The 12,387-nt window shown below is 43.1% G+C and overlaps 1 protein-coding gene across 1 annotated transcript in view; it reads left to right on the top strand.

Annotated features, from left to right (window-relative positions):
* Positions 1 to 8,242: 8,242 nt before the first annotated feature.
* The window catches only part of GCH1 (GTP cyclohydrolase 1), a 34,924-nt gene continuing 30,779 nt past the window's right edge, over positions 8,243 to 12,387 (top strand). The window contains exon 1 of the mRNA XM_083378443.1: positions 8,243 to 8,952. Coding sequence (XP_083234569.1) covers positions 8,601 to 8,952 — 352 coding nt within the window. The 5' untranslated portion in view covers positions 8,243 to 8,600. The remainder of the gene's footprint in view (positions 8,953 to 12,387) is intronic.

Raw genomic sequence — 12,387 nt, 5'->3', positions numbered from 1 at the left:
TCATCATTTGAACTGACCTAGTTAAAAGTGCAGTGTAGTTGTAGTTGTAGTACACCAGTTTGGTGTGGCGATTAAGGTGCTGGCCTAGAAACCAGGAGGCTGTGATTTCCAGAGGCATGAAAGTCTGCAGGGTGATTTGGGGCCACTTCCTTTCCACTTCACAACCAGCACATGGGGACAATAGGAGAACAAAGAAGTGTTAAGTATGTTTGCTGCCTTGACTTACTTACAATATAAAACAATAAAGGTAGGGTAAGAGTCTAATAAACAAGCCAATTAAATTGGTTATTCCCAGGGAAGGGCGTTCTCTGTGGGCGCGCCGGCCCTATGGAACCAACTTCCCACGGAATTCAGGACTGCCCCCGACCTTTGCTCATTTGGCCGGGACTTGAAAACCTGGTTCTTCGAGCTGTTTGGCCCAGACTGAGGGGTTTTAACTAATTTAATTTAATTGGGTTTTAGTTTAACTTCAGCGACTGTAATTTAATCATAGTTTTTAACTGCTTTTAATTTTTGTATGCTATGTATTTTAATTCTCCCTGTAAACCGCTCTGAGTCCTACGGGAATAGGGCGGTATCTAAATTTAAATAATAAATAAATAAATTTGTAGGATATCAAAATTTTTAGCAAACACGTGTCTCAGTAAATGACCTGGGAATAATAAACACTGCAGCTTCACTGAATTGGTCATTGGGGTAGTGATATTTGGGTAGAAGATGTACTAAGGGCCTCTACCGTATGTTTATTTCTAAATTTGTACCTACTATGCTACTAAAACCTCACTGTGGCTACAGAAAATACAGTTATAAAAACCAAGAAAGCAACTGAGAGAAATCAGTTTTGATTTGGGGAAGATCGAAATAAAAAGGGTAAAAGTAATCAAACACCTTTTAACTTCTAAGATCAGGCTGGATTTTGCTACTGTAATGTTATCACTAATAAGAATCATGGGTGAGGACAATATTATTTCTATAACAGTTCCTGCTGTAGAACATTCTTTCTGCATTGTGAGGAAAGGCCAGAACGTGCTTAATTTTAAAAATGAGTAATTAGAATCCTACCTATACTTCTCAGAGGAAAACTAGTTGAAGAGAGCGTCCTCTCGCACTGTATTGTGGTTTGGTATGCTGGTCTGACAGCCACGGATAGGAAGATATTACAAAGGGTGGTGAGCACAGCACAAAACATCCTGGGCTGTCCCCTGACAACACTGGATGACATCGCCAGGGCCTGTTGCCTTGCAAGAGTGAGAAAAATTCTCAGGGATGACTCACACCCTGGTCGGTACCTCTTTACTTTCCTACCATCGGGTAGGAGATACAGGAGTATAGCCAGCCGTACCAACAGGCTGAAGAACAGCTTCTATCCATGGGCTGTCAGGCTCTTGAACGGAAAATAACTTTATGCATGATTGACTTGCGAGGCCAGTGGGTTGTGCAATTAGCTCACATGGTGTAACAAGATGGTGGGTTTGTTGTCACTGTGAGTTGTGGGGGGGGGGCAGAAAGGGAGGCTCAGCCAATCTCAATGTATACATGCTGTACTTTGACAATAAAGGTTCATTCATTTATTCAATTCTGATTGCCTTTCCCACTATTGGGCAAGTGCTGGCAAAATTAGAAGCAAAGCACTAGAGAACAAACCAGTCTCTTACAGTAACAATGCCCAGGTGACAACTACTTCTTCCACTGACAATCTGTCATGATAGGAAGGCAAGAAAAAGAAATATAAAATTTTAATTTGGGGACAGCTATATAGGCAGGGTTTGAATCCCAGAGTCTGAAGTAGTTGCTTTTCATCATGATAAAGTACTATACAGGCATGAAATCTGCTGTCCCCATTGAAAATCCCTAATCTGCTTCTATTGCCTCCTATTTCTAGTCATTACCAGTCACTTGACCTTCTAGGTCAGACATGTCAAACTCAAGGCGTGGGGGCCGGATCCAGCCCACGAAGTGGTTTCATGTGGCCCACAAAGCCATCCTGGAAACAGTGAGGGAACGGCCCCCACTGCCTTGGCCCTGGCCTAGAGACCCTCCTTCTGCCAGAGACCCTCAGATCTGTCCCACTCCTGCCCAGGTCCCCATAGGCACCCTTGATGCAAACGATGTAGAGCTGGCCACGCCCACCCAGTAGGCCATATGCACTCTGGCCATGCCCACCCAGTAGGCCACGCCCACCCTGACCATACCCACCCGGCCCCCTGAGGGTAAGCGCAATCGTGATTTATTGGTTATGTGCCATCAAGTTGGTGTCAACTTACCACATAGATTTGTCCAGAAGCAATGTCATGGGGACATGAAAAAACAACAACACATTGCCAGGATATGTTTGGGTGCAATTGTGGAAAAGCCTTGAATAGTTCTAGAGAGGATACAAAAAGGGTCTATTAAAATTTGTGGGGGAAAAGATACTAAACACATAGAATAAATGGTCTTTTTTAATTTAAGAGATATCTTTAATAATTACAGGTGTATTGGAGGGCGAAATATAAAATAGTGTATAATTATTCTGGGAAAAATAATAAAATAGTAAGGAAAAAAATCACAATTTCTTGTGCACATATTTTGTTTTCACTTTGCACCACTAAAGATTACATGCAGAATTCTGTATGTAAAAGTTAATAGGCTAATAAATGAGCTGTATCTCCAAATTAGGTCTGCCCTCCCCTGCGTTCTACTTTGGAAAGAACTTAGAGCAATGAGGCAGTAGCTGAGGAGGTTTATTAGACCATCAGGAACAGTTCAACAGAAAACATTTACCAATACAAAATATTTCAGTAGACAGGCTATTCTGAGGAAAAATCAAGCAAAGATGAGCACAATATTAGGAGACAGTATAAGGACAGTCCACAGAAATGTATTTTAAACCAAACAGCCCTTGATGGTTTGGAGGGTAAACCAACATGGAGATCGGAGACCAGAAGGAAATAAGTGAGTTTGGGGGGATTTGATAGAAAATTAAAATTAATGAAAATAAGGCACATTTCAGCAATTTTGTGTCCCCCCTCCCCTCCAAATGTTTGTAACTTAGTTCAGAGGTCTCCAAGGCAGACCGGAGGGAAAGGGAGGGGGAAGCATTTTACACACACATGCGTACGCACACAAAATGGGACCACAAACACGCAACACAAATGGGGCAGTGCTAGCGCCCGTGTGCCCCATTTTTGCAGCGTGGGTGCTAACCGTCCTGTTTTCGCCACACAGTCCCCCATTTTCACCCCATGGTACCCCATTTTTGCCTTGGCAGCGGCGCTAGCACAAGTGGGGATAAAGCTCTCACACACATGTGCGTGCCCTGGCCAGCCTGTTTTGTGGCCTGCTGCCCAGCAGGCCATGGCCCGGTAGTGGGCCAGAACCCACAGGCTGGGGACCCCTGACTTAGCTGATGTACACTAATGTCATAGCCATTATTTGTCTGTTGATTTGTTTTCTCACCATAAAGTTTTACTTTCCTAATCCTTAAATCCATACAGCTAATCCTCGACTTACAACAATTCATTTAGTGATCATTCAAAGTTACAACAGCACTGAAAAAAGTGGCTTGTGCCTGTTTTTCACGCTTACGACCATTGTAGCATCTTGATGGTCACGCGATCAAAATTCAGATGTTTGGCAACTGGTTCATCTTTATGACGGTTGCAGTTTCCTGGGGTCATGTGATCATGTTTTGAGACCTTCTGAACAGCAAAGCCAATGGGGAAGCCAGATTCACTTAACAACCATGTAACTGTGTAATTGCAGTGATTCACTTAACAACTGTGGCAAGAAAAGGTCCTAAAATGGAGCAAAACTCACTTAACAAATGTCTTGCCTAACAATGGAAATTTTGGGCCTAATTATGAATGTAAGTCGAGGACTACCTGAACTCTGCTATCCTTGCCCTTATATCTAGATTTCTAGAACATGCCATCTATGTTTTTATTTTAAAGTCCATTTTGCCTTTTTTTTCCTAGGAAAAAAATATAGTAGCAGTGCTGAGTTTTAAATGCAGAGTTTGGGGTGGGTGGGGGATGGAGGGCAGTCAACAAATAACTGTAACTATCGAATTTCCCTCTGGCTTAGCACACTGGTAGTACTGAGTAGGACATCAAATAGCTTGTTACTGTGATCATATCATTATTACTGTTGTTTCTTCCCTGCCAACATAATTTAGCCAGCCATAGATATTCTGACTGTAACCTGAGAGAGACTATTTACAGTTTGGTTCTTAGCTTTTATTCGTATGTTATTCTTTTTTCTTTCTTAGTTTTTTTTCTTTCTTAGCTGTTATTCCTTTTACTTCAGCTGCAGAAATACTGCAAACTTTCCCTGAATCTCAAGCTGGCCCAGTTGCTGCTATTTTCTTTTTCAATTCTATTAGTGACTCATTTCCTCACCAGCCTTGGGCACTCATATGCATTTGTGACATTTCATTGGCTCTGCCTTTTTGGCAGCCTACAATTTCAGCTCATCCGTGTGGCAGCCCATAATGCTGACCACCGACTGATGGGCAGGAGTTACAGAGGGAAGGATTCGCTACTGTTGTTTTTTTTAAAGGTGTCATGATTTCTTTTAAGTTTGTATGATGCTTCTGTGAAAAAGAAATATCCCGTCAGGCATCAAAATAAAGATTCAGCTATGATGTTCTGATATATGAAACACTGGAAAAAGTTTTCAAAGTTAAGTTCAGGGAAAATATTCAGTGACATTTGTAGGGGAAATTTTAAAAAGGCAAGATAGTGATTGTGGCAATGTGACAAGCTCAGTGTTTTTCCCACCCATCACTCATCTCCTGGATGCACAGAAAGTGTTTTACATAGGATTAAACTGTTATACACAGTTGATCCAATAACTCCTATTTGCTACAATGGCCAATTAGACATTTATGGCACGCCCAAAAATAGGACATGAGCCCAATTATGCGGTGTGGTTCTTGTTCCTTTGATCATAGAAGTAAGTTAGTATCATCTTGAATATTGCCCACTCATTGTCTTATGCTCGCTATGAATTTTTGTTCTTTTTAAAGCTATGTAAACTGATGATTATCATTTCTAATGGGTATCGTGATTATAATAGAAATAGCACTTATATACCACTTCTCAGTGCTTTACAGCCCTCTCTAAGCAGTTTACAGAGTCAGCATATTGCCCCCAACAATCTGGGTCCTCATTTTACTGATTTTGGAAGGATGGAAGTCTGAGTCAAACTTGAGTGGGTGAGATTCAAACTGCAGTCAGCCAGCAGTCAGCAGAAGTAGCCTGCAGTACTGCATTCTAACCACTGCACCACCAGGGCTAATTCTCATAATGCAGACATGTCAAACACAAGGCCCGGGGGCCGGATCCGGCCCGCAAAGTGGTTTCATGCGGCCCGCGAAGCCATCCTGGAAACAGTGAGGGAACGGCCCCCACTGCCTTGGCCCTGGCCCAGAGACCCTCCTTCCGCCAGAGACCCTCAGATCTGTCCCACTCCTGCCCAGGCCCCCATAGGCACCCTTGATGCCAACGATGTAGAGCTGGCCATGCCCACCCAGCAGCCCAGATGCACTCTAGCCACGCCCACCCAGTAGGCCACGCCCACCCTGGCCATACCCACCCGGCCCCTTGAGGGCAACTGCAATGCTGATGCAGCCCTCAATGAAATTGAGTTTGACACCCCTGTCATAATGTGATCAGACATGATGGACAAAGAGAAGAACTAGAGGTGCCATGATATGTGACATATTTGAGAGGCCATCACAAAGAGGGGGACAAAGCACTTGAGGTCAAGACAAGAAGTAACAGACTAAAATTATCAAAGAGAAATCCAACCAAAATTAATAAGAAATTTCCTTATCAATGAGAACAATTAATCAGTGGAATGGCTTGCCTTGTGGGTTCTTAAACACTGGAGGATTTTAAGAAGAAATTGTCTGAAATAGTATAGGGTCTCCAGTAGGGGGTCAGAGTAGAAGACGTCCAAGGTCCCCTCCAACCCTGTTATTCTGTGTGCAAAACACTAAGCCATCGGAGAAGAAATAAAGGTCTTTAAGTTCCATCAAAATAGAAGTTACCAGATGTGGGTGTGTCAAGTGTCTTGTGATGGGTCAGATGTGGGTCATCAGTTACAGTACACCTGAGTTACAGATATTCACCACTATTGCAGATTAGATTTATTAGGATTTGCTTGGCATATACTTATGAACTTTAGTGTGAGATAGTTAATAAGAAGTCATCACATTTCTATTCAGGCTACGTGTCTAGTCAGATGGTCCTTGACGTATGACCATAATTTAAGCCCACAATTTTATCAGAGTTGTAAAGTAGGTTATCAGGTGACCATGTTGATTTTACAACTTTCGCAGCTGTCGTTAAGCAAATGAAACTGGAAGCAAATGCTGATTTCCAGCAAAAATGTCATAAATTACACTGCACATGATTGTAAATGCAGGTTGAATGCCAAGCACCCAAAAATGCAGTCACGTGATCACGGAGGGGGGAAAGGACATCAGAACTTTGAATCCAGGTTTTAAGTCCATTTAGGAGGAGTCTGTTTAACTTCAAATGGTCACTAAGCAACCAGTCAAGGACTACTTACATTCTCACAGGATGAAATTTGGGTGCGCATTTCAGGCCTGAAACATCAGGAAAGAGTATGTGATAAAAATAGAATAGTAATTGAAACCCTCTCCTTAGCTAACTTTTTTTCCCAAAAAAATAAATACGTAAGTAAATAACGTGCCATTTTACAAATAAAAGAATTGTTTTAAGTATGTTCATTATTCTAATATAGGTAAATAAGTATATCTCAGCACACATTACACATGCATTTCTTTCTATCTGTAACCAGACTGGAGGAACACCTCAACAGAAAGTGTAAGTGCAACTTTTTACAAGGAAATTATAATCAAACGGCCATCTCCAGGTTAAGGTTTGGCTAAGGCACTTTTAAAAAAATGCTGTGCCCCCCACTCAATCTTGACTCCTGACAACTGCCTGGATAAATCCCTGCAGATTTTGAAAGTAGTTTCAATCAATCAATCATTCAACCAACCAATCAATTCTTATTATCATCACAGACCACATAGGAAGTAGTCTACCATTGCTTTCTTTTTCCTAAGATCTCTCTCTCTCTCTGTCTTTGTCTCTCTCTCTCTCTCTCTGTGTGTGTATGTGTGGGGAGAGAGAGAGAGAGAGAGAGAGAGAGAGAGAGAGAGAGACTGCCCAAGGTCACTCAGCTGGTTTTGTGCCTAGGGCAGGATTAGAATTCACGATCTCATGGTTTCTAATGCTTTAAGCACCACACCAAAGTGGACTTCCTTGACTAGGTTTCTGCTTAGTACCTATTTTATAAATGTGTAAATTGTAAGTCAGTTTTATAATTGCCACTGAAACATTTTCAAGAAGCTTTTAGTGTAATACGGTATAAAATCGAGCTAAATAGTAATGACATGATGTTTCTCAGTGACTCTTTTGTCAACCTGGAGAACAACCGAGGGTTCTGTGAAGTTCTTCTCTCTTGTAACTTATATGAAAATTATGTACATACTGAAGGATGCTCATTCAAAATACACTTGGCTCCAAACTTGAGAAGAGAGCAGCTAAGGTATTAAAAACAGGATTAATGGTCAGAAGGGTCCAAAATGAATAAATGGAATGACAAATGTAATGTTTTGCAATGTACCCGATAGGCGTGCAACGAGTGACATCTGAATTTACAGCCACCTAGGAGAAAAACGATGGACAGGATGAAGGAGCGTGCTGGGGCAGAAACCAGAAGAGCAAAGTCCAAATTTTGCCAGTGTACGGAGGTGGCAATAACTAATGCTTCCGTTTGCCCATCCCGCTAAACCACAAACACAAAATGGCTTGGGTCAGTGTTGTAACATAACAACACGTCCCTAAGGTTTGAGTAATTATTTAAGTACTTTCCCAGAAGGAAAGTCCTCGGTGGTCATGCTTTCCTACAACTCAGCCAATCTAAAGCCGCTCCGAGAACCATCCGCACCCGCCCACCTCCCCCGCCGCCGCCGGCCGCGGCTGAGAGCGGGACGTCTCCTTCTCCCGGCCACCGGCGACCTCTGGCAACAGGAGAAGCGCTCGCCAAGCTTACGCTGCCTGCGGCTTCCGGCGCTCGAGCCTCTGAGAGGCTGCCCGGCGGGGTGACGCACGGGCGGAGGTGCCCAATGAAAGAGGCGCGCCGTGCCCGGGATCGAAACCAGGCGAGGTATAAAGTGAGGCGCGCCGCCTGGAAAGAAGGAGCGAGAGGGGGGAGCGCATTGCGAGGGTCCCTGTGGGGCGGCGGCGGCGGCGGCCTTTTTCTTTTCCCGCTTGTCAGACGGGGTGGCGGGAGGAGCCTTTTGGCCGGGCACCACGCGGCAGACCCGGAGGCCGGCCGGTGATTTTAGAGGCGGTTTCTTGAGTTATCAGTTCTCACTTCGGCCGCGGGAACCCGTGTAGAGGAGCCAGACGTTTCCTTTGGCTCCAGGCTGGGCGCACGAGCTGTCAGGAAACGCCTCTCGCCCGCTCCACTCCCAACTTCTAGCAGGGTCCGCCTCTAGTCTCTGCTCCCTTTCCAGCGCGCCCAGGAGTCTCTGAGGAGCACCGGCTCTCCAGGGCTGGGCGCCTGCCTTAGACCAGATGGAGAAAAGGAAGCCGCGGGCCGCGGTCGAGCAGTCCCTGCGAAGCGCCAGCTGCAATGGGTACGCGCTGGCAGAGAAGCAGCCGCCCCTTCAGCGGAGTCGCTCGGGAGAAGCGCCGTCCCGTAGCTGCAAGACCGCGGCTGGCGGGCATCCCTTAGAGAGCTGGAAGGAAGAGCGGACCCGCAGCGAAGAGGACAACGAAATGAACTTGCCCGGCCTGGCCGCCGCTTACACCACCATCCTGAGTGCTTTGGGCGAGGACCCGCAGCGCCAGGGGCTGCTCAAGACGCCCTGGAGGGCGGCCACGGCCATGCAGTACTTCACCAAAGGCTATCAGGAGACCATTACAGGTGGGGTCCGGGCGAGGGGGGGGCGGGACCCGTGGCTTTATAAGGCTCAAAAGCATGGAAATGGGGGAATCTTCACAACAATCCTGTGGGGTAGACCAGTTATTACAGATATCCGGGATGAGCTGGTGTAACAGTAGGGTTCAAGTGAATGATCACAGTTTCTGGAGCCCTGCTTCCATTTAAGGTGTACGTAGTGTTAAGAAGTTTTAACAGCTTTACTTGTAAGGCAGGTAGTGCCTACAGTTTTGTCTATTGGGGATAGCGGATGAGAGAGAAGTGAGAAGCAAAGTCTGGAGTACACAAAGGCTTGTTGGAGGCTGGTGCACCCAGCTTCCTTCCAGTGAAATCCACATGGCTTAAAAGAAAAAGTGTTCCTTTACATCTGGATGGCCCGTTAACTCTTCTGTAGTCTTTTACAAAGCTGAAAGAGGTGGGGCCGTGCCAGCAAGATGCTTCCACCCAATTGCTTAATAAATAATAGTTAAAGGTGCTGGATTAGGAGCAGGCAGACAAGTTAGAGTTCTCATCCTCTGGTAGGCAAGAGAAGCCAGCTGAGTGACGGGGCTGGTTGCTTGCTCTGAGCCGAGACTGGAAAGTTAAGAAATATTGCCACTTACGCATAGCAAATCCCTTCTGAAAATCTTGCCTAGAAAATCGCATGGATCTGCCCATGTGGTCACTAGGTGTTGGTATCAACTCTCAGCAACAGCAAGGGGTGGAGTTGTATCAGCAGGATCCTTTCCCTCAGTTGCATCATAAGTAATAAGACTGCCCTGCTTTTTCACAGTCCTGACCAATACAGCAGTACTGAAGGCCTGGGTTGCGTCTTGCCCTAGTCCAAAGTGTGGTTTACTTGTTTATGGCTTAGTACTGAGTGATCTTGGTCCCTGTGATTTGCAAATCATTGTTCAGGGGGTTAGCATATTGCATAGGAAGAAGGAATATTATGTATGTTTGCCACCTTGAGTTACTTTAGAATAATAAGGGTAGGATAAAATCGGATAAATAAACTATGCTTTGCCAAATAAACTTTAAACACGATTGAACAAAAAAACATGCCTTGCTGCCTAATACGAACATAGCCAAAACGTTCACAATACTGGATACTTTACAAAGATAGCATTAATGCTTTCAAATATACTGAGATGATGGAAGTCATACTCCAGAACAACAGGAGGAATATCAATTGTAGAAAAACATTTATTACTATCTTTATCACTCTGTAATTATTTCCTTTTCTCTCACGTGATTTAGATTTAAACTTATGTCTAGATTTAGATCCTGTCTTTCCTGCAGGAATGGACAATGTCTGATGTATTCCTTTTTTTTTTCCGCAACAGCAACCTAGTGAAGTAGGTTGGGCCAATTCTTTCTTGACTCAGACAGCCAGTGAGTCGCTGAATCTGCATCGCTTTGGCCAAAGGCCACTCACTAGCTTAATCACTCCACCACACTGCCTACTCCAGAATGAAACAAACGTCCTCCTAGCTTAGCAAATATGTCTTTACATATTTAGTGAACAAACACTAAAACTCTTTTTCTATGTGACTGTAGGCAAGAAATTTATGTTCTGAGCTAAAATTTCCATCAATCTAATGGTTACCATAAATCCAGATCTTAGAAAAAGGAATCTACCTGTCATCTATTCTAGTTTTTCTCAGCTTTGGCAACTTTATGATTTGTAGACTTCAACTCCCAGAATCCCCCAGCCAGCATTTTGTTTTATCCTATTAGGTTGACAAGTTTGGGCTCCCTCTCCTGTAACCAACAGTTTTGAGGCAGGAACTCTAAAGGGAATTTCTCAACATGCTACTATAACTTTCACCACTGATTAATTCCAGTGCATAGTGATAGGAAGGGCTGGAAAATCACAAAGTCAAAAGACTTTTTTCTTGACTTTGTTATCTCTGTCTAGGTCATGTTCACAATCCTTGTGGGAGAGTTGGGACATAGCATTAACTCTACATAAAAGATTGCAATTGATGTATCCATTTCAGGATTGACTGTCCTAGATCAAACATGGACTTTGTGCTGCTGATTTTTTGGGGGGCGGGGAATATGGTGTTTTTCCATAGAAAAGAATGACTGAGTATTTTTTTTAACTCCCATGTAATTAGCACATGAATAAAATGAGAATGAGGTGGCCAATTTCTGTCCAGCAATTCCTGTGATCAGAAGCTGTTGAAGACATAAAAATGAGCAAGATGTTTCTGCAAAATTATGGAGCTTTACCAGGTTGAAATCATTTAGATGAAACTTTCCCTGTTGTATCTTGAAGTAGCAGACTTCTTACAATTGTTTTGTAGGAACAATGTGAAGATAGCTTTTCCCATTCTGCAGTCCGGGGTCATTGGACTTACAGCCCCATCATATTCAACCATTGAGATTTGGTTCACAGGAATTGTGGGAGTTGCAGTTCAACAATCCTGAAAGATGGTTTCGTTCCAACTTACCTACATTTTCTTTAAAGTTCATATGCAGTAGCTGGTCCAGTAGTGCATCTTATGTAGCATTGCATTGTTATGTAGCATTTAGTAGGAGTAAGTTTTTATTCAGGCGCCATAACAATAGTATGAAGATAAATAAGGGACTCTATTGGAGTGGGTGGCGATCATAAATTTAATAAATTAAATAAATTGGAAATGCTGAGACAGAATGAAGTGATTATGGGCATCACTTCCTTACAGCCAATATCCCCATGTGATACCTTCATGTGTGTTTAATAAACTCCTGTCTTCCCAGCCAGAATAAGGAAAATAGGAATTATAATCTATCTGGTGGGTTCCAAGTTGGAGAAGGTTTGCTAAAGTCAGGAAAATTTTAGGAAGCCAAGTGAAAATGATCTTAATTGCAATATTCTCTTTTTTATTATGCAGTTTTCTGAACTTTATGAGGTGACAGACAGGGAATCATGCTGATATTATATTCCATTTGTAATTTTTCTTTATAATTGTGTCTTCTTTTTTCCTTACTGAAAAAGAACGTAGTTAAGGAGGCAAAAGTGGAAAGCCTGTGAAATACCAGGTAGCATTATCATATTTGGGCTGAAAATACCTGAATGACATCTAGATAACAACAAAGAATTAGTCTTCTGGATCTCCAAGAAAATTGAAGAAAACACAGTACAAAAAATTTGTGCAATATGTTGCTTCCCTACCCTGTGCACCTAACCGAATTCTAACTTAAACTAATCCTGGAGAATCTTTTTCATCCCCTAAGTGTCCATGTATGTGTTTTTTTAAAAAAATTCTTATAATATTCAGGAAAAAAAGAAATATAACAAAATTGGTAGATCTAAGGGGGAAAAGAAATTATTAAATTATATTCACACTAGCAATAGCACTTAGACTTATATACCGCTTCACAGTACTTTACCACCCCTCTCTAAGTGGTTTACAGCAAAGGACAAAACTATGGATAAAACCTAACCAATAA

Source organism: Vipera ursinii, assembly GCF_947247035.1.
Source record: "Vipera ursinii genome assembly, chromosome: 1".
Taxonomy (NCBI): Eukaryota; Metazoa; Chordata; class Lepidosauria; order Squamata; family Viperidae; genus Vipera; species Vipera ursinii.
The sequence above is the reverse complement of the archived record's forward strand: the minus strand, read 5'-3'. Positions and strand labels throughout refer to the sequence as shown.